The sequence below is a fragment of the Micrasema longulum genome, unplaced genomic scaffold (assembly GCF_059751315.1).
Source record: "Micrasema longulum isolate JH-2025_06_02 unplaced genomic scaffold, ASM5975131v1 h1tg001986l, whole genome shotgun sequence".
In the NCBI taxonomy this organism is placed as follows: domain Eukaryota; kingdom Metazoa; phylum Arthropoda; class Insecta; order Trichoptera; family Brachycentridae; genus Micrasema; species Micrasema longulum.
This window is the reverse complement of record NW_028279156.1, coordinates 98,359-120,817: the sequence shown is the minus strand read 5'-3', so window position 1 is coordinate 120,817 and position 22,459 is coordinate 98,359. Positions and strand designations below refer to the sequence as shown.

At 32.2% G+C, this 22,459-nt stretch overlaps 1 protein-coding gene across 1 annotated transcript in view; it reads right to left on the bottom strand.

Annotated features, from left to right (window-relative positions):
- Positions 1-2,030: 2,030 nt before the first annotated feature.
- LOC148273328 (uncharacterized) overlaps positions 2,031-22,459 on the bottom strand; it is a 65,784-nt gene continuing 45,355 nt past the window's right edge. The window contains exons 3-4 of the mRNA XM_088238883.1: positions 3,207-3,320; positions 2,031-2,661 (exon numbers count right to left, since the gene is read on the bottom strand). Coding sequence (XP_088095009.1) covers positions 2,518-2,661; positions 3,207-3,320 — 258 coding nt within the window. The 3' untranslated portion in view covers positions 2,031-2,517. The remainder of the gene's footprint in view (positions 2,662-3,206; positions 3,321-22,459) is intronic.

The window sequence follows — 22,459 nt, the reverse complement described above, 5'->3', positions numbered from 1 at the left end:
ATAGTCATCATCATTCCCTTTCCGCACCTAATGATGCATAGGGCACTGTATTGGCACACCAATTGTAGCGTATCTTGATTATTTTTGTTACGTGAAGGTAAGATGAGCAGTCTAACGCTTCCAATACCAGTCAAGAGACTGAGACTGAAATATTCTAGTGTAAAAACAATATTTTAAATTGATATTTCATATTAACCATGTCGGGAATCGAACCCGAGACCTTTTGCATGGTAGGCAAACGCGCTGGCTACTACATCACGAGATTGACACAAAAGTACATTATGAAAAAAAAGTATTAATACGAGTATGTTACATTAATATTTATATACGTAGTAACATTTGAGGACAAGTCGTGCGTATTGAGTTTAATTTTTATTTGGTTTACATATTTTTATACATAGGATATACACACATATATGTATATATATATTGGATAATTTGTATTGATAGACACGTACATAGCAATTTGTAAAATAATGAAAATGTACATAAGGGTATTTGTGCTATTGTATAAACTCAAATTTTAGATCGTTGAATCCTAAAGATTCCCCTAGTCAGAACTAGTGTTGATACTTGGGGGTAGAATGTAATGAGACAGCGAAATGATGCTCCATGATCTTCTGTGATATTCTATGGGGGGACATGGGACTATTGCTGGTGGTGGATTGTGTCGATATTTGAACGCAAAGTGCACCATTTAAAGGATTTGGCCGGAAGTAATGGTGTTAAGGGTAAACAAAGGAAAGTATATAAAAATGACATTATTCGTCATGTTAAATATTTTATGGTTTTTTTTTTCAGTTCAACATTTTTTTTTTGTAAAAAATAATTTGTTTGTATTCAAGTTTTTTTTACCATGCACTTTTGTATGTAATAAAAATCAATGAAAAATGCTTTTTTTTTTAGATTTAAACGTATTTTTTAACTATAAGGCATACACAAATGACTAATAGATATTTAAAGAATATACAGCAAAAAATCATTGGATGTCGCTTATGAGGAAGTGCCAAATACTGTGAAAGTTGTGTGTTCAAAAGATATGTACAACTTCTGAAAATTATGAAGACGTAATCACAAACATAAGGCAGAATGGTGACTGTGTGTAAAGTAATAACTCAAACAAGACAATGATTTATCATAAGTCCTGCGAATGCCTATATTTCAACATTCTCCAATAATTCCTTCGTCTCGGTTTAGATATATATCCAATAGGATGGAAATAATAAAAAAGCTTGAAGAAATTAAATAATTAAATGCTATTCCTGTTATTGTCCTCTCGTGCGAACGTCGTGGTTTATGTAAATCTATATATTTTTAATCGTTAGTTTGCAAATTTTTATAATGAGAAAATTCAATGGTTTTTTAAAAAAAATATTGTTTACAGACTCAAACTAAGCCGTGTGCGTCTGCATCGTGTTATCAGCGCTATGTTTTTAAAGTTTCGTAATTTTGAAAGTACTCCGCCCGTGACGTCAAAAGTTATCTTCGGTGAGTTTTGCTGACTGCTGAGTTGGCTTTTCGGAAACCGAAAATGTATCTCAATATTCCGTCATTAGTTGATTTAAAAAAAACTTGTGATGTAGTTCAGAGTAACTGTTTTTATTAAAAGCATTTTTACTCATTTTTTCATGCATTTTCGAGAAACTTCGTCCTACAATGAAATGTTCCATTTCTTACCGAGTTTACGAAATCATTTTTTATATGATTTGTTGTAGCATTTAACTTTTTTATTCAAGTAATTTGTAAAAAAAACAAAAATAAAAATGTTTATGAACGTGATGTAGGCATTTAAAAATATGTACTAGTAGTCGATAATAATTACCATTTCGTCGATTAAAAAAACTATTAAATTTATTATAAAACTGACAATGTGTTTATTAAATTAATTTTATTACAACATAGATTAAAGCAGTGTATATTTCATTTTCTCCTTCAATATCCCCTATTTCCTACCTGCTGACAAGCTAAGGCTTAGCAGGCTATTCCTTTAAAAAATAAAAATAAAGAGGTTGGAAATAGAATATTGATTGTTTTTTGATTGATTAGTATTGTAAAAAGTACCAATCGAAGACTAGCCATATTGTCAAACATAGACATTTAATAATATGGCTAACCACGTTTTGGCGCTTTGTAAATTGGCGTTGATTTTAGATCCCGTTTTCATACCACACAAAAAATCCAGCGGGCCGATTGAAATAACATAGTGTTAAATTAATTTCATCTTATCATAATTTATTGAATGGCAGGTGAACGCATTAACCAGTACACCACGAGGCTGACAAATCTTTACTTGATTTTCTTATACATTTTTTTTACCTGCGAGTAGAAACTGAATAAATTAAACGAAAAAAGAAAACAACTATTCACCCACCCTAATTTCACTGGGCCAGGAAGATTGGGACGATATATGGGAAATGGGTATTAGGGTGCCCAAAATAATAATATTATTTCGTTTGTTTTATTAAAATGAATTGTTTTATTGAACCCAGTTGTATTTGCGTACGAATGGTATATATTTTAACTAGGACTGACCTCATAGCAGGCAAGTTGTGACGTGAGCTGCCTAACCGCTCCTCGTCCAAGAGCTTCTCTCTTCCGCTGTGCACTAAACAACCGGAGTTCCTTCCTTTCTTCATCTGTCAAAGCGTGGCAATATCGGACCTGAAACAAAATCGACATGGTAAATTTAATCATAATTATTTATTATTTTTTGTCAAACTGATGGCTCAAAAACCAAACATGGGGCCCGTATTATTGGAAAGTTAACAAAGTTATCTTCAATTGTCTATTAAGCAAAATCAAATCTTCTGTACAAAAATGTGTACATTTGTATGTTTTTTTTTCAATACATGTTCAATTACAGGTAAATGAAGAAAATATTTCAAATTTGTAAAAAATAATAATAAAAAAAAAACATTTTCATGCACAAAATTTTACTTTATAGATAATGGAAGATAACCCTGTTAACTTCAGAATGAAAGAATTGAAGGAATATGGATGTTCGAACATGGGCAGAATGGTGAATATTACACAGTGTGTAAAGTGGCCACTTAAACCAGCCAATGACAGGTCATAAGCCCTGTAAATGCCTAGACTTCCATATTCCCTTCTCAAAAATGTTTTCCCTCTCTGTTGAAATAAATTAAACTATTTAATCGTTTAGCATAAGTATTCAATTGTATTGTATTAAAATAATTTTAGCTTACCTCGTTGTCGTGGGGTGGAAGTTGTCTTAAGAGTTGTCGAACCCGATGTCTTTCTCCAGCAGAGTTCACGTAGGGTATCTTGTCTTCTGGTAGGGCTGAGAAATAAAGGTGAACCTGAAAATGATAAAAAACAAATTATTAAAAAAATAAACCAATTAGATTATAGTCGTAAAAGAAAATACAATATATAATGGAAATTTGTTTAAAAGTAATCTAGCTTTTAAGAATATAACATTTATTAATTCACTCTCAACCAAATAATGGAACTAGAGATTTGAATTTTAGCAAATAAGAATAAGCTTCATTGAAAAGAAAGAGTCTAGGTATTTTAGGAGGCTGATACCCATATGCTGAGACAAACCTTAAGGTGAGGAAAGTACATTCTATTGTCTTCACCTTCGGGTTATTCTCTGCATTTGAAATTAGAATGTAAAGTACATTCTATTGTCTTCACCTTCGGGTTATTCGCTGCATTTGAAATTAGAATGTTCTTTCCTCACCTTAAATTTTGCCTCTGCATACGAGTATGAATCTACGAATCTTGTCTATTTTGTAAACTAATAAAAAAGAGTATGTGACAAGTTAATTTTTAAAATTATTATTGAAAATATATTCCTGTTTTGTTTGACCGTTCATTTGATAAACATTGTTGCAGATAAATTAAAATATATCATGACATAAATATTGTGTACCTTCGTACGTTTAATGAAAAAGTACTAGACGGGCAGACATGTATGGAGGTCTGCCGTTGTCCCTTATTAAATTAGATAATAAAAAGTGGAGCCGTCTACCTCTTCAGACTCATTGATATCCTGGGCTCGTATTACAATGAAAAATCAACATGTATCTTCAATTTTATCCACAAAGCAGAAATAAATTTTCTGTCTGTAAAACCGAATAAGTATACATTTTTTTCTAAACATGTTCACTTATAGGTTATCGATAAAGGTACTTTAAATTTTTATTGAAATATACTTGTACGTAAATGTAGACTTATCTTTATACCGTCTCGATATGAAGATAGCATTTTAAATCACGGCTCAAATTATTCATGATGTCAAAATTAAAAATGTTATTAAAAAGGAGTTTGAAATTGCAAATACACATTGATTTGATTGAAAAATTAAACATCTTTTTTTTCTTGAATTTTAAGTTTGTTGAGTTATTTTGAATTATATCAACGAATTAAAAAGCAAAAAATGATATTATGTTACATAATGTTAATTAAATTAACCTAATGTGTAGAATGAAAACATTTCTCAAATCATAAATATATAGTTAACAGCTTACCCACCACATACCGCACACCGCATCTGAGGACATAAGTCTCCTTGGCGGTGCCCACATACACGGAAAATTTGCTCAAACGAGAAAAGCTGCCCGAAGGAGCTCTCTGAAATCTGGTAGCCTTAGCATCTTTGTGCTTAAAGAAAGTAATCCAGAAATACATAATATGTACTTCATTGGATTGAGAAGAGAAGGAAGTGAATTCTTCACTGACTGGGATTAAATTGATTGAACATGATCAATTCGCCGAAATGATTACAAAACTTTTTAAAAGCCTTGAAATTCTTTTTAGAAGCCACCAGATCTGTATATCCGACAGGACCTATAACAGGGCCATAGATAGTAGCGAGAAGCTCCATTCGGTAATCATAGAGAAGGGGAAAGAGACAAGACCACAGAAGATTGGTTAGGATATCCGCAGTAGCACGAAGGGGAGTCAACAGTATTAAAAATAAATATTTTTTTATTAAATTTACCATGACCTGATAAAAACTGCGTAGTCCAGTGATTGGGGATAACCCAAGAAGATTCTAAGCGCTGACGGATTGAAGGAAAAAAAAGAAAGGTAACCCTGCCTGAAGAGGAAGATTTCCATCGCGATTGCTAAGCATTAAGAAAAGCATTTAAAGTCTTTTTTAAATATTTGATTGAGACATTCGTTCAGTTGGAAGTAGACGGACGCCACCAATAACAGAGGAACGTCTTCTTTTTAGGTGGAAATTTGCAGATCGTCGCTGAACCTCCAGATCTAAAGGAAACAAGCCCGTTAGAACCGGGAGTGCATCCGTTGAGCATGTCCAATATGCTGTAGAAAGAGCCAGAGATAATAATATATAGTTACAATAATACTTCTTCGTAACGAGTGTTCGTTTTGGGTACTGTGTTGTCTAGGTACTACCCATGATATTTTTAACACTATTCTATAACACCACATTTTGAATGCTTTGATAACATATGTTAATAAACCACTATGATATTATGACGAAGAGAACTAAAGTCACGTCAGATTGAAAATTCAAATGTTAGGATTTAAAGGCATCAAAATAAAAGTTTGCATACGTGCTGTTGATATGAAATTGCATGAATGCATTAAGTAATAAATAACTCCCCGCTCAGCATTGCAATTGTTTTTTTAAAATCTGAACATTTTGTACTAAAACACCATTCGTGCAGTTATTTTAACACGAACTTCACTTGACTTATAAGTGCTTGGTAGGAATATTTGAAAATCACATTATCTGAACACAACGTATTAAAACTTTTGGGAAAACTTGTGCTTATTCTTATTTACTGGAAGGGTGTATTATTCATAAATTGTGGATTTGTGAATTAAAGAACTATTTGCATTTTATAAAATACGATGAATTTCCATAAATATTTATCACAAACAAATTAGAATTTGTTTTAATATTTACTTACGTAAGAAAGTTTTTTTTACAAAAAAAAAACGGACGAGCTTATTTTCGAGAAAACAAAATTTTATCCAAATAGTTAATTTTATATATCTCAACATTTAATACGGAAATTCCATAAAAATTATTTAAAAATTCATACAGTAGACACTATTTATGAAATAAATTCCATAATACAAATTTAAAAAGAAGAAAAAAAAATATTGACTGTGACACAACTTATGTCAACGTCAATGGTTTTTTAATGTTTGTTTTAAATTAAAAACGTCAGTCTTACGGGAAATTAGGTACAAAAAATGTTTTTTACGGGCGTTTCTTACGGTAAAGTTTCTTAAAAATGTCTGCAAAAAATAATAAAAAATATTTTAATAAAAACGAACTACTTTGAATGCACTAGTTCGTATAAATCAACCAATGATAAAAGAAATGTAAAAGGTTTCTGGTTTAAGGTAAGTCAACGGACAAATCGGTTGAACTGACCGGGAAGAAGCGGAAGAGAACTTAAGACGTAACACGCGGAGTTATTTCAGAAATACAAAACTTTAAAAAATCATAGCGCTCGTAACACAATACATAAAAAAAATAATTTTTTTTTGTCTTAGTTTAATACTCTTAGTTTATTGACAAATAAAAAATAAAATAATAATAATAAAAACCAAGTATTTCTGTTTGTTTTTTGTTAATAATATTAGAATATCTGACGTTTATTTTAGTAGAATAGGTTCCTTCGTGAGTTGGCGTTGGGTAAAGCCAGCGTATAAATCATGAAATATGTTAAGTAAATAACACGGGTTATAGAACGGGATTACTCCGCCCCTGGACGAAAACTGGGCACGCTATTATTCGCTTCATAACATACCGACACGCGATTTTTTCAGCATCCGTTGGCATTCGAACCCTGAATAGCGTGGAGTTTTCTCAAATATTAACACATTTATATATTACTTTATTTTATTTTTATTTATTATTAATTATCTATCTAGCCTTAAAGGCTTCTACATGACAATAACTAATAAACAACAATTTTAAATAAAAAGCATCAAATAACACCCCTTGTAAATAAAATAAATATTAAATACTTCGTATAAGTAGGTAGATTTATGGTGAATATTACACACTGCGTAAAGTGGTCACTGAAACCAGCCGTTCACAAATGCCAGTCTAGGGAGAGTGAAATATTGCAGTGCAAAACCACCTGACAAATAAATATTTTCTGGTGACACTTCCAGAAAATTGAACGCGCTAACCACTACACAACAAGGGGGACTTTTTTCCAGTAGATTTCTCTTTTCACGATTTTTACCGGAGAGAAGCCATCGTTTTTATATTTTATAACTAACATTGAAGTCCGAGAACGGATACAGCAGCCTCCTATAACGAGCATCTTGAGGATGCGGCGGTGGACCTGGCTTGGACACGTGCTGCACATGCCTCGGAAGAACCTAAGCCCAAGTTGCCTCTTCTTTAAACCTGCGGGCTCACGCCGTCCTGGAAAGCCGTCGATGACGATCTTTCGACTTGATTCGGCGGAATCAAGGGGCGCTGGACTGACGTGGGAAGATGCAAAAATGCTGGCTGGCGAAAGGGTCTCCTGGAGGCAACTGGTGATATCCACATACTCCACTTGTAGAGCGGATGTGGAAAAGAAGAAAAGAAGAAGAAGCCATCGTGTCGAGAACGCTTGTCCAGGATTAAGGTTTCAATTCATAAAAAAAAAACATTTCATCCGCCCGGACAAACACAGTATTATTTCTTCTCAAATGGTTTCTCTGTCACAGTTGAAATATATGAAATCGTTTTTTTTTGTCTAAAATAAGTACTCATTTTACGATGGTTTTTTTTTCAAATATGTCATATCTCGTGGTAGGTAATAATTATTAGATCTATAAAGATAATTAATGTAATGTAATGTAGTCGAAACATAAACGCAACGTAGTAAGTAAGCCATATATAAGGCTGTAATGTGCATGCATTTTCTAGCAAATGCGTGTAATGGCAGTAATTAGTTCTTAACACGTATTTTACATTTGATTTAATACCACATTAAACAAAAATATTACAAGATGAAGCTATGTGATATTACGACGCTAAATAATTCAAAATGCTATTCGGACAACCAACATTGTATGACATATTTTAAAACTTGTTGACTTTAACAAGGATATTAATTGTTAATTTTCTATTTAATAATGATAATACTAACGGCAGGTTTTATTAACTATACCTGCATATTCAATTTTTGTGGGTGCTACAAACAGTTGACTGTTCATAACGATTACTAACGGTTGTGTGATTTATAAACCACTTTTGTATACCGACGTCACTGGTTGTTAGCATTTTCATCAAATGTCGAATTCTAGTTGTTTTTTTGCGAAACCATGTTAAAAAGACAAGGGCTGCAAACTACAGTCAAGAAATATCGCATAATACGAGAATCGATAAATACGAAATGGATTTACAGAAAAATTAGTTATATTTTCAGAATCAATACGGATATTGTGTAAAAATGTTTTCATTCATAATAAAAATAAATGAATAAATAAAATACACCTTCACGAAAACGCGTCATGATTTATCGTAACACTCGTGACGTCAAGATTCATGTTCGTCTACAATATTTGCCATTTTTTCTTTCTTTTTGTACGGGTCGTTATTGTTCGTGGTTTTTGCGAAGGATTTTGACGTTGTGAATTATGTTTTCTTTGTACAACTGGGTACTTTACAGTATTTATAACCCTTTCTTCCAGACATAATACACAAAAAAATAGTTGTAAAATCACCAATATACGTAAAAAAACTTGGATGGAATAATATACGAAGGTTTCTCAAACAAGGTATGTACTAAAATGAAAAAAACGTCAAAATTTAACGCAAACCGTGACGTATAAGAAACGAGGCCAATGAATTTATTTTCCTCGAAAGTACTTCATAGACCCTTATATATTTATAATTGTTAAAAAAAGTGATATTTCCCTATTATGGAAAAAATGGCTGTATTATTTTTTAGTTTTCCTGGTTGTCAAATGATCAGATTTCGGGTTTGATTCCTGTCACGGTTGTCATAAAATATACATATATTTTTAAAAAGTATTTTTACTCTGAACTATTTCATAATCCCTGGACTGGCACCTGAACTGAAAACTGCTTATTTTACCTTCATGTTACAAAAATGATCAAGATACGTTGCAGTTAATATACTAATGCATGGCCTTATGCTGTGTATGAGAGCTCCTTCGGACAACTGTTCCGTGTATGTGGGCACCGCCAAGGAGACTTATGTCCTCAGATGCGGTGTGCGGCTTGTGGTGGGCAAGTTGTTGGAATAACGGAAACAAGAAGTGCCCTATGTACCATTCTCATTCCATAGTATCATTCATATGATGATGTTCATTATTTTGAAAGTGTTTTTGACCAATTACGTAGGTCTCATAAATATTAAAAATATTCAAACCGCAAGCACCTATTGTCACAATCCTTTTGCCAGAATGTTATTGGTTAAGAACACATAAAAAATAATAAAACAACTTTGGCCGAAATTGTGGTTGGAAGCCTTTGTCACACAGTCGCAATAATATGGGCCATACAAATTATGAATTATTAAGCCTTTATCGAGAACAAGTGGTACTCAGCGTTACCTTTTCTTTACATTATTAAAAAAAAATATATTTTTTATTTTTTATTATTATTATCATATTTTTTTTAAATGATTATTCTTTATTAAATATTGTCCTAGAAAGTAATCAGGTTAAATGCAAGTATAGCGACGGAGCTGGAAATAAAACATTATAATGCACCTAGCACTTGAGTAGTCCGAAATCGGGTAGTAACAATGAGGAACTTCAGCTTTACGGGAAATTAGGTACAATAAATGTTTTCTTGCACGCGGTTAATATTGAAGCATTAAATTGTAAAACAAAGTTTCTTGAAAATGTAAGAATTAAAAAAAAAAAAAAACGAACTACTTTGAACGACGTCACTGGTTCATATGAATCAACCAATGACAAGAGAATTATGAAAGATTTCCGTGTTACTTACCGTCAATGGACCAATGGGCAGAACTGGTCGAGAATAAGCGGAAGAGAACCTCTGACGTCACACGCGGAGTTATTTCAGAAATATAAAACTTAAAAGAATCAAAGCGCTGATAAAACGATGTATAAAAATTAAAAAAAATATTTTTTGGCTTAGTTTCAATACTCGTATAGTTATAAATAAATTTAAAAGAAACCACTAAACTTCATTGTTCGACCACCATTTAACTGATTGGTAATACTACGAACATTTTTAAAAAGCTAAAATTGATTAGTATACTAAATATTAATTAAAAATGGTACCGAACTTATTACGAATTTTTATAAATACAAGATTTTTTTCCAGATCATTGATGTTGACTCTTATCAAAATGTCAGCAATAAAACCAGACATTGGCCTTTTAGATTCAAGCGACATAATTAATCATAATGGCATTCTTGCGCTAAGATTGGATTTTACTTGAATATTTTTTAATATTTCATAATAAAGTACTATTTTTAAGCGAGTTCTTTTCAAAGGGAAATCTCAAATTTTAATCTCAACGCAAATATGCAACTTCTCGAAAGAAATTCGGAATTTTTAAGTTCATTGCTTGCCTTTGGGAGAGCCTAGATTAAGAATCCACTTAATTAAGAATATCACTGCCATTAAGTTTATTCTCACCGGTAAGAACTTATTATTTTATGAACCAAAACGTTTAATGTAGCAGTGGGCCCCAGATAAAGTATAATATAAACTTAACATTTACTTGGGGTCGCTTCCCTTCCATTAAGAAAAGATAATTATTGTAATTGTTACGAGACAAACTTTTCCGCTGCCAAATCGGAAAACCCAAAAAGAATTTCTTTAATAGAAGTGAAGTTCGTTAGTAAAAATAACTTAATTTTTAATTTTTGATGTAGCGATGCTGTAGAATAATTTAGAAACATCTTTCAATCGATTTATTTTTTTATTGTTACTTACTTCAAGAACTGAAATATTTCGGTAAATAATAAAAAGGCAAAAAAAATAATTTATTTACTAACAAATTTTCGGACAATGTCCAATTTAAACAAATCATACAACGAAAAACAATTATTTTTTTTATTTTTTTTATTATATTGAAAACATATTATACATAATTATATACAATATTCCCAAGGAGTTTTTAAAAAAAAAACTCATTTAGGGACATACAGATAATAATTTTTTTAGAGACGTTTTTAAATTTTAAACTATAATATTATTTACAAAAGCAAAAAAAATAAAATTATGATATACTACAAATTAAAAAGGGTATGAAAAATACTTGAAAATAACAAAATAAACAGAATACTAGGCATGGAAATAAATTCAAAATAATGTTTACATTATGCAATCTGGGAAAGAAAATTGAAAAAGTTTAAAAATTACATGTATGTATATATACATACTGAACTAGTACAAAATAAAATCATTTTTTTTAATTAACAAAATATGCGCACACCCAATACAGGTTAATTAGTAGTACAGTAACAAATAATAGAAGCAATTCAACAAAGAAAAGCAAAGACAAGTTAATACATTACACAGGCATTATGGAATCCAGGTTAATTCTACAAATATACAGTCAATTTATTGGGAATTTTTCTTCAGTCTATTTGTAAAAAAACTCAATTTACAATCAAAATAATTTAGATCTTGATTTTCATTTACAAATCTAATCATTCTCGGTAGAGGCGCATGGAAACCATAATTAGTCTTATGATGACCGAGGAACAGAATTTCATTATATCTGAGTCTACGTGAAGGAACATTAGGAGATATTTGTTGGAGAATAGTCGGGACATCAAATAAACTATTAAGTATTTTAAACACGCAAATTAAATCTGCATTAAATCGAAGTTGTGAAAGACTAGATATATTCAGGAAAAATTCCATGTCGGTATAGTTGTAGTGATCTCTTGTGATTCTTAGTTTGTACGGAATTTTTCTTATAAATTTATGCTGAACTGATTTGATGCTATTTATATGAGTAACATACGTAAATATTACGGAGGCGTATTCAAGAATGGGACGAACCAATGCGCAGTAGAGTGTTTTTAGAGTTTATATATTTTCAAAATTGGATGTAGCTAAAATAATAATATAATCCAAATCCTAACATAAAAATAGTTTTGAGCTATATTCGTCAAACATTAAAAGGATTTTCTTTTTACCAGGTACTGATATTGAATATATCATAAAATTTTATCGAAAATATTTCTTTCACTTTGTAAATTTACTGTCTGTTAAAAATTATACTAGAATTTACAAAAAAAAAACTACCCGCGTTATCTGACAGAACAGCCTGTTTCACACGTATCGTCCAAATCCACATGGAATAGTAAATAAGTGTGGATTGACATTTATTGTATTCTTTTGTATTTATTTAAAATTTATTCAGCGACTACTCTCGGGTAAAAATCCTACAGAAGGAATTCGAGTGAAGATTGGCCTCATGATTTACCTAATAGTAATTGCGTTTACATGGCATTAAATAAATACATATTGTGGACTTAATTTAAAAAAAATATATATGTAAATAATAAAAATAAATCCACCTTATGTTATTTTATCACGCTGTGTAGATTTTCGCTATGGTGTAAATGGGCCAATCACATGATATATCGCAGCAGGCTATTCAGCAGTCCAGTCTCCATGAATATTAGGACAGTTTAGAGTATTGTGGGCAAAAATATCTGGCGATTATAATATATGAGCGTCCTGTGGAGGGGAGCGACATATATTTTAAGATGATGACCCCACTCACGAGCAAAAGATCTTAAAAGATCCGTCAAAACTGTTATTTTAGAAACAGTTTAACGAAACAGATTAATTTGTAAAATAGCTATTATTTTTGTGAAACTGTTTCTGCGCTTTTAGGAGAATAAATTTAAAAAATATTTTTTTTAACATCTCTTTAATGTGTGCAAGTATTTTAAAATATTTAGGAGAAAATGAATTTTCAGTAGGGTTCATTTTGAATCAACATTTCCTTTCCGCACCTAATGGTGCATAATGATATTTCATATCAACCATGTCGGAACCCGAGACCTCTTGCATAGTAGGCAAACGCGCTGACCATTACATCACGAAGTTGATGAATTTAGAATAGTAAAATTAAAAATATAAAAAGCCAACTTTCTTAAAGTTCACGTTAGTTATTGCCAATGACTATTCTCCCTAATTCAAAGTTATTCAAGTTTGCAACAAGAAAAACGGTTTTAAAAAACTTAGTTTTTCTTTTGGCCAATTAATCTTCCCTATAATATGCTTTTTTCTTGAGCAATTTTCCCTCACGTTTTGTGCCTTAGTATCCGCCCGAGGGAGCCATTTAATTTTTTGCCTCGGTAACCGCGACGCTTAACGCACTTGGGCGCCCTAGCGATGGTTTTTAAAACTATTTGGACGTTTGCCGGATTCGTTATAGGATAGGTTTTACGCAGTCAGCTTACACTGCGGAATTATTAGCAATTAAAGAGCGGACGTAAAGGCTCGGGAAGCAACTCTCAAAAATACAGTTCCTGATTTTGATGACTTTCCCCTAAGTTTTGCCAAGAGAAAAATGAGAAGCAGAACTTTACAGCTCTAGAATGATCGCTATTTAACAGAACCGTTTTTTCTATCTATTTATCATGCTTTTGATTTCAAGAAACTGCAGCGTGCAAGATGCGAACTTGCACAAATCCTGACACATGGCGGATTCATGAGACGGGACATGGCAGATTCAAGATATTAAAAATTAAAACCCGCTCATGCGATAATTTTACTCTCCAAGATGTCTCCCATATGTTGATGGATTGCCCCTTTTTTATTTTACATAAAAATGCAACTGGAAGCACGACACAGAAGCTAAAATGAGGATTTACACGATGTTCATGTAGTAATTCGTCATTAAGACTTGTAAAGAGAGGTAACATTATATATCATAGATAAAGTAAAAGCAATAAAAGGTATCAATGATAGCAGAACATCAAATGCTGAAATATCTTTAAGTAACGAATGACAACAGTCCGCCTTTTTCTGACGAGTTTTCTGTGGTTTCTTTTTCACTAGAGCAAATGCGGAGCAGCTAAAATAGGCCACAGCCGAAATATCCCACCCGATCCTTCATCATCATAAGCTCGACAGCCCTGAGTGGGCCTTGGCTTAATCCGGTAGTCTCCTTAACTCTTGCCAGTCTGCTGTCCTTTATCTCCAGTTCCTCACTTCCAACGTTGTCGTATCCACACTGATGCCGTCCATCCATTACATTTCGGGTACAGAGATAGTTAGGTATTTTTTGGGGTAATCGTCGTCCATTCTTTGGTCAAAGGAGTCAAATGTACCTTGGACCAAGTATATATAACAATATACCATTTGCAACCAAAGCAGATAAAACTCTTAAGCAATTCAAACTATTTGTAAAAAAATGGCTACTTGATTTGGGTCCCGAGAACTGTCTTGAGATGATCACCCCACCAAAACAGTAAACTTGTTAATATATAATTCTTTTTGCTTTTCGTGTTTTGTATTTGTATCCACACAGTGTCTGTATGAATATATGTCATATACTCGTATATTTGGCATTTGTGCGGATGTTGGGCCACCGGGAGCTGACAGTAGCTTGTTACTTGACCTAATGTCTGCACAGTAATTAAGTGTGTGAGCCGTACTAATAATATAATGTTGTATTCTTTTTCTTTCTTTTTTAAATTTAACAAAAAATAAAAAATTCTCTCTTACTATTATATATGTATATTATGTATGTGTGGATTTAAATGTGAATATGTAATATTTTATATGTGTTTTAAATATATTTTTTAGACGCTATAAGTATAATATACTAAATCATGTAAATGAATGCCTCGACACGGGTTGTGCCCAGTGAGATATACTTATAAAAAAAAAGTTTTAGTAAAACGTGAAATAAAAAATAAATAAATTCTAATTATACGGCCAGCCCACATATTTTATAAACTAAGTAAAGTTTTTCATTAAAGTAAATTTAATAGAATATTGTTTTTTGAAGTAAACAAATAAATAACCATAACTTTGAAGTAAATATAAACCATGTTCATTTTTAACAAGATAAAAAATAATGCAACTAAAAAAACGCAGTAAAACTTGTTTTTTTTAAATTGATTTTATTGATCAATAATCATGTTCAAATGTACGGTATCGATGAAAAAAATATATATTGAAAATTCCCTCTCAATTTGTTAGATTTCGACATCAGAAATTAACCAAAAAGTTTTAAGTTCTTTGAAATTTACGCTAGATATCGTATTTACCTCCAGAAAAAATGGCTAGCGGAATGGGTTTTTAGTTTTTCTACAAATATTTAAACGATTTTTCATTTTAATTCACATGGTTCATACGTAAAAAAATCTGTAGAATTTTACACGACTTCCGTAGGTTGAAAAAATTTCCTAAAAATTGGCAGATCTATAAAAAAATTTAAGTAGGCGACGCGGCTGGTGAAAAGATGGGTTGAAACCGGATATTATTATTTATTTAATTTTTTCTTTTATAATTTTTGTATTTTAAAAATTTATACTAAAGATAATATTACTTGATTGGGGTATTTCATTGCCTATTACAGTGAGATAGCACATAGTAAAATTTTGTTGTAGGCAGTCTTAGTTAATTAATTAGTTGATTTACCACTATTTATTAATCGAATCAAAATATTTTTGATTTTTCTAGATAAAGTCATCAGTATTTTGCGATCTTTTTGCATCTCGCGGTGCGATAAATATATCTTCTCTTTGTCAAAAGTTAAAATAAAGTTTAAAAAAAAAACCGTTTCTTTAAAAAAAAACAGTTTTTAGAGAAACGTGGTTAAACTGTGCCCACTCACCAAGAAAACAAAAAAATCACGCCGTCAATGTTAAACTGATTCTTAAATAATAGTTTTTGCAGCGTCACAAGTAACTGCTTTCTTTGTGTGAAACTGTTCTAGCTGATAACAAATCTACCGATTTTATTTTTGAGGAAGTTGGCAACGCTGATCATGACTTCGACCTCGTGGTGTAATGGTCAGCACGTTTGCCTGCCATGTAAGTGGTCTCGAGTTCGATTCCGTACATGGCTGATATACATTTTTTATTAAAAGGGTGTTTTCACACATGAATATTTCATAGTCTCTGGACTGGTAGCTAAAGCATAAGACTGATTTTACTTTCATCTAACAAAAATACGCTGCAATTGGTGTACCAATGCAGTTCCCTGTGCATGAAGCAAGACATTTATTTTGCATTATTTTCATATTTCTACATACATTAAAATACGCTGGTGAAACAGCTGACAGATTCGGCAAAAAAAACAATCATTAGTCATGGTTCCCAATTTCAACGCGAGAGTAAAATTAATACTGATTTTTTACGGAAGCCTTTATTTATACTGAAAGTATTCAAAATGGTACTGTCACGAGCTTTGGGGGTGTTTTCGTCTGTAATGGACGCGGAATGAAAAATGTAATGTAAATATTTGAGCAGTTCACCTGGGATATGGAGGAGCAGACAGAATAAATTATGGCGGCTGTGGTTGGAATGACAACTACCCGCCCTCGTCCACGAAGGGGAAGCAGATATAACAGAATTGATAAAAGAAAGGAAATAAAATAAAAATTGCGTTGTACTAAAAGTCTGATAAAAATTAAGCGAATCGTTCATTTTGTTAATTTAATTTGGATTTCACAAATGGCTAAGACGCTTTTTTTTCTTTTAGTTCTGCAGAACAGTATTTATTCCTTTGAGTAATAATACGCCATCGGCTTATAGAGTCACCTACACGGACAAAGCCATTTTATCAACAACGAAATTAGCTACAGTTTACAGCAATGCAACGAGCCGTAGGAAGTCAGGGGCGAACTGTGTATATAAGCGATTATGCGCAGCTTACCATTATATTTGACTACGCAGAATAATGTTTTAGAGTAAGTTTTTTACAGAAAAACAAACAATTTTTTTTTATTTCTTATAAATCATTCTACAATATTTTGAGTTTGTCCAAATTTTTGTAGACAAGGACTGGATGTGGGTAAAATAATTCAATTAGATGAATCTCACCCACATAAATAAAGGTTTCAGCTCTTTAACTTCACAAACATCAACAGATAAAAGAATTGAAGGAATATAGATGTTCAAATATAGGCAGAATGGTGAATGTTACACAGTGTGTAAAGTGGCCACTTAAACCAGCCATTGACAGGTCATAAGCCCTGTAGATGCCTAGACTTCTATATTACCTTCTCTTAAATGTTCTTCATCTCAGTTGTAATTTGTTATTGTAAATCATTCAAGAAACCGGAAAGAACGAGAGATTAAGGAAGGGAAAGGAGATGTTTTTTCAGACGTGATTTAAACAGAGACACTGTAAAAACATCTTTGATGGCGGATGGGAGATGATTCCACAGTCGAGCCGCATGGACACTACATAAGTTGAAGAAGAAAGAAGAATTGTGGATGGGTACTAAAAGAGTACTTTGAGAATTAGAACAAAGAGGTAAACCATAAACTGACAAGCGTTTAAATTTTACGCGGAGGTATATAGGAGCGTTAGGATTATGAAGTACATTCAACAGAAGTGAGAGGGAGTGATAGTCTCTCTGCCGTCTAATTTTGAGCCATTTAAGTTGCTTACGATAATCAGAAATGTGGTCATATTTCCTATGACCATAAACACACCTTACGTACGTATTCTAAAGCCGTTCAAGTTTATCCAGTTGCTCAGAGCTTAAATCAAGAAACGGGTGTAGAAATTTTGCATGTCAATAAAAATGGTTTTCGTTTAGATAATTTAGAACGATTAGAAATTAGTAAAGCCATTAATCAAAAAAATTTAATAATAAATGATCAATTAAATTTAACTTCGAGTCCTCTTTTAAAACTATTCCCATTATGATTTATTTTACCTTCTTTCTCTCTCTTTCTTTCAACATTCTGTCTCTTATATAAATAGCAACGCGTGTAATTATAAGTTAGTTAAATTCCTGATGATGAGGTAGTAACCTCGAAACCGGTCGAAGTGTAAATAAAAAAAAAGTGGTTTATACAAATTTATAAACAAATAAGTGTAAAAAATATTTTGCCACTTAATTCATTAGTATGAGCTCGCCAGCATAGATATTCATCCATTAGTACTCCTAGATTTTTTATAGATTTCTTGTTTTGGATATGGTACCTCTGCAGGACTCTGAAGGCTTTCCATTTTTGAGGAGAAGGTTTCGATTTAAGTGTTGACTTTGTTTTGTCACGTTTCGCCATTAGTTGAATGATGTCACTGGAAACCAAGGAGTAGGTGGATATTTAAGTTTTACAGATCTTATGGGAGCATGAATGTCAACAGACCAGTGATCATTCTGTTAAGAGTTTCAACTTTTTGATCAATGGTCTCTAGATTATTCACTTTATAAATTATATTATTAATGCACAAGTCTATAGATTATTATTATAATTAGATTATTAATGATCTAGGTGCGCCGGATTTGGAGTTTTAATGTAGTGCCCTATTCACTGTTTCGAGTGCGGATGAAGGTATGATGATGAAATACTGTTATATTTTCGATGTTGTTGGCAATAAAAGTTCCAAATGGCCAAAATAAAGAACACCCATGGATCAATGCACTCACCTGTGCAAATGACAGAAGGGAGAAATTATTTATGACGTATTCATTTAACAGTGTAGGCAAATAATTTATATGAAAATTTTCCATTTCAAGAACATAAATGTTGTTTCTCGTTTTGCTTTATAAATTTGTGTGCAGTCAGTTTCCGATCGTAAATCTCCTATTGTGGCGCACAGCGGTAATGGACCCGTGACTGCACCTCGTTATGCAGTTGTTAAAATTGAAAAAATCTGCGTGCATTTCAATGCAGTTTTTTTTAATATCGTTTTAATTTTATGCGGTTGTATATACTTTGTAACGATTCTGTTAGGGTAGTTGACGCGGCCTGCTGTGGTGCAAAAGTTATCAAATAATGTTGTTATTTTCATTTATTTCAATTTTATTTAAGGTGTTAAATTTTTTTAATAAAATTTTATTAATATTTCAAACAGTTCAAGCCATAATTTTATTGAATAGGCTGCCGCACCAGCACACATTTTTTCAAGTATATAGTATTATTTTTTTGTAAATATGGCCGCATTGAATGTGCTTATTCCTGACGATTTTAAGAAAAGTGCTTCCAAAACATCCCTCCTTCACTAAATTGCTCTTGCAAAGGGAGGACACGCTGAAAAATCCCTCCACGTACTCCGTTCGCCAGGCGTTAACATACGGACAAAAGGCGGTGCGCTTTTCTTTCAATCCATTGTTCCCCTTTGCAGTCACTGCTGCACAATGCTTCTGTGATTCATGTACTCCTGTCAGTACTTTTGTTCTAGAGCTATTGTGTATGGAAGGATGGAGGATATGGAGCATAGTGCACCCTTCTGACGTGCGTACGGCACAACTTATCTGCTGGCTTTTGTGATTAAAAGGAAATACAGCAACTAACACTCAATCAAAGTCGTCGTCAAAATTGCTATCATTTACTATGATGTTCGCAAATAGCTTCGATAAACTTCGTATTTGCGTAACATTTAAAAAGAATTTCAACAATCCAGATTTTTTGATAAACAATAAATATTTGCGTTCTTATGGTTGACGCAAATATTTAATTTTGAGGGCCATTTTACACGAGTTGTAAATAACTCACTATTAGAAAACGGGAATCAAGTTGGGGTAGAGTAGGATTCGAACCACGGACCTTTGAGCCGTAAGTCCGAGACACTAGCCACGGGACCACAACCCAATTAATTGATTTAACACTCTAGAAACTTGATCAGAATAACAGACAACAAACATTTTTTTGCGTTATTTATTTCTCGTCATCATTATTTTTACAATTGGGAAATACTACGTTTTTTTACATTTTTAAAGTAATAAAGGCCTATGAAATACTGTGTAGGTAAAAAATATTTTGTGACTAATTAATAGTATGAAAAATATTTTTAAATGTGTAAATTAAAATTCCCGCAAAAATGGTCATTCCATTGGCCACGCTCCTAAAACGTCGTTTTATTAAATTTATTTTTTCCATTTAATTATGAAAACACTTTTTGAAAATATCCATATTGATTTTGAAAATACAATTAATTATTCGTAATCGTAATATTTCCCTATTTTCGTAAGTAAAATACAATTCTATACTCTCAAATTCCTTCATTTATCCTCTACCACTTCTTGACACTTTCCTTATTTTCTCTTCTCATTACTCCTTTGTTTTTATAGTATTTTTGGTCATTTTATTTAGTGACTAGAATAATATTTTTTTTTAATTAAAAAAATTGAAAATATTGCCGTTTTTATAATTTACCCAAATATTTCAATTTTGGTGGCCATTTTCAACGAGTTGTAAATAACTCACTATTAGAAAATGGAAATAAAGTTGGGGTAGAGTGGAGTTCGACCCTCGGTCCTCTGATCCGTGAGTCCGCAACACTAGCCACGTCCCGTGGTATGGTCCCCATAACCCGATTCTTACCCAATAATTGTTTAAATTTTTATTTTTTTTATACCGTTCAATGCTTTGAGTAGTTTGGTTTAGGTAAATACTTTCATTGGATGGATAGTTGTATGATGCATTTTCATTTTTTGTCTATGCATAAATACAATTAGAATATTAAAAACAAGAGGCACTGAATTATTCAAAGCGGTAATAAAGGTTTGTTTGAGAATGCATTAGTATACTAAATATCTAAATCGGGGGGTTAGTACTAGAAGTGCTTTTATCAAATAAGTTAATTGTTCAGGAGAGAAGATTGTTTGTTCCTGTGGCGTTTTTTTGTATAAATAACCTAAATCATCATTATCATCTTTCCGCGTTCGCTTCCTAGTTGAAGTATATATTGCCCACAAAGCATTCAGCTATTTCTGTCACCAACAGCTTCTGTGCATCCTCTCAAGTCAGGTTCACGTCCCGTAGTTCTGACATGGAATGTCGACGAACAATCAACAGTGAACGTCGAGGATATCGAGAACTTAATGCCTTGTAAAGTAGACAAACATTGTTAAGCATTTTATTTATTTATTTATTTATTAACGGACACTGTCCATGTATACAATTTATAAGGTTTAAATATAACAATAAAAGAATAGTTTAAAACATTTAAAAAAAAGAAAAAAGCATTGACAAACATAAGGGACATCGAGACAAGATCTGGACTATTTATTTAGTGCTCGTTTAAATCGTTGTAAACTTAAACCAAAAAAGTCCAGATCCTGTCTTGAGTTAACAATACGACAAAGGCGGGTCATTGGAGAATTTAGGCCATAGTTTGTTCTATGCTGATCGATGAACAGTACTTCATTGTTTCTCAATCTACGAGTCGGAATATTGAATTTTACTTGTCCCAGTAATGATGGAACATCGATTATACCATTTAGTATGCCGAACATATATATGGAGTCAATATTAGTTCTACGTTTTTGTAGACTAGAAATATTTAACATTGACTCTATTTCAGCAGAAGAATAATTATCTCAACATTTTATATCAACATACCTAATCAACATATACATTTTTTTTACTAGTAAGATTTTTGTGTTACAATAGCTAGGCCTAAGAGCCAGTTACAGTTTTCCCTTGGTGGTGCCCACATACACGGAAAAATTGCTCGTTGTCGAAATAGAAAAGCTGCCCGAAAGATCCCTCTGTAATTTGGTAGTCTTAGTCTTCCATCTTTCAGCGCATAGGCGCTGAAAGATGGAAAGAGGGTAATCCAGAGGTACAAAATATGCACTTCATTAGATTGAAATAAAGAGGTAAGTAAACTCATCACTGACTGGGATTAAATTGCTTGGACATGAACAATTCATCGAAATGATTAAAGCCTTGAAATTCTTTCTGGAAGCCACTAGATCCGTATATCCGACAGAACCTATAACCGGGCCACGGATAGTAACGAGAATCTCGATTCGGTAATCGTAGAGAAGGGAAAAGGGAAAAAGACCATAGGATGTGTTCAAAAGAGCCAGTTAGAACAAAAAATATTAATATGAAATCTATATTACGTTTCCGTCAAAATTAGTTGCTTTACATGACTTTTTTCACGCAATTCATTTCGTTTACTTTGACGCAAACGTATCAAATACATATTTAACTTAAACTTTATTTACTTAGATTTTTTATGCATTTGAATCTGAATAGGTTCCACCCAGCAGATTATATAATAAATTTATATAAAAATAAGATAAATTGGAAAAACATAACTTTAAATAAACACTACTTATTTTCTGGATATGAATATAAATGTTTATTTAAATCTGGTGTTGTTTGCATTCTGACATGAATGTACAACAAGAATAAACGAGTTAACCGATGCGTTAAATATTGTCTATGGTACATGTAAACCCGTGTCGTGCATTCCCAGTGCGATGTGTGTATGATCATGTAATACTTTGCTTTATTGTCTATGATATGAAAATCTACACGATAAAGGCGTCCGCGTGCTTCAGGTTGAAATAAACAATATTGAACACCTTATATAAACACT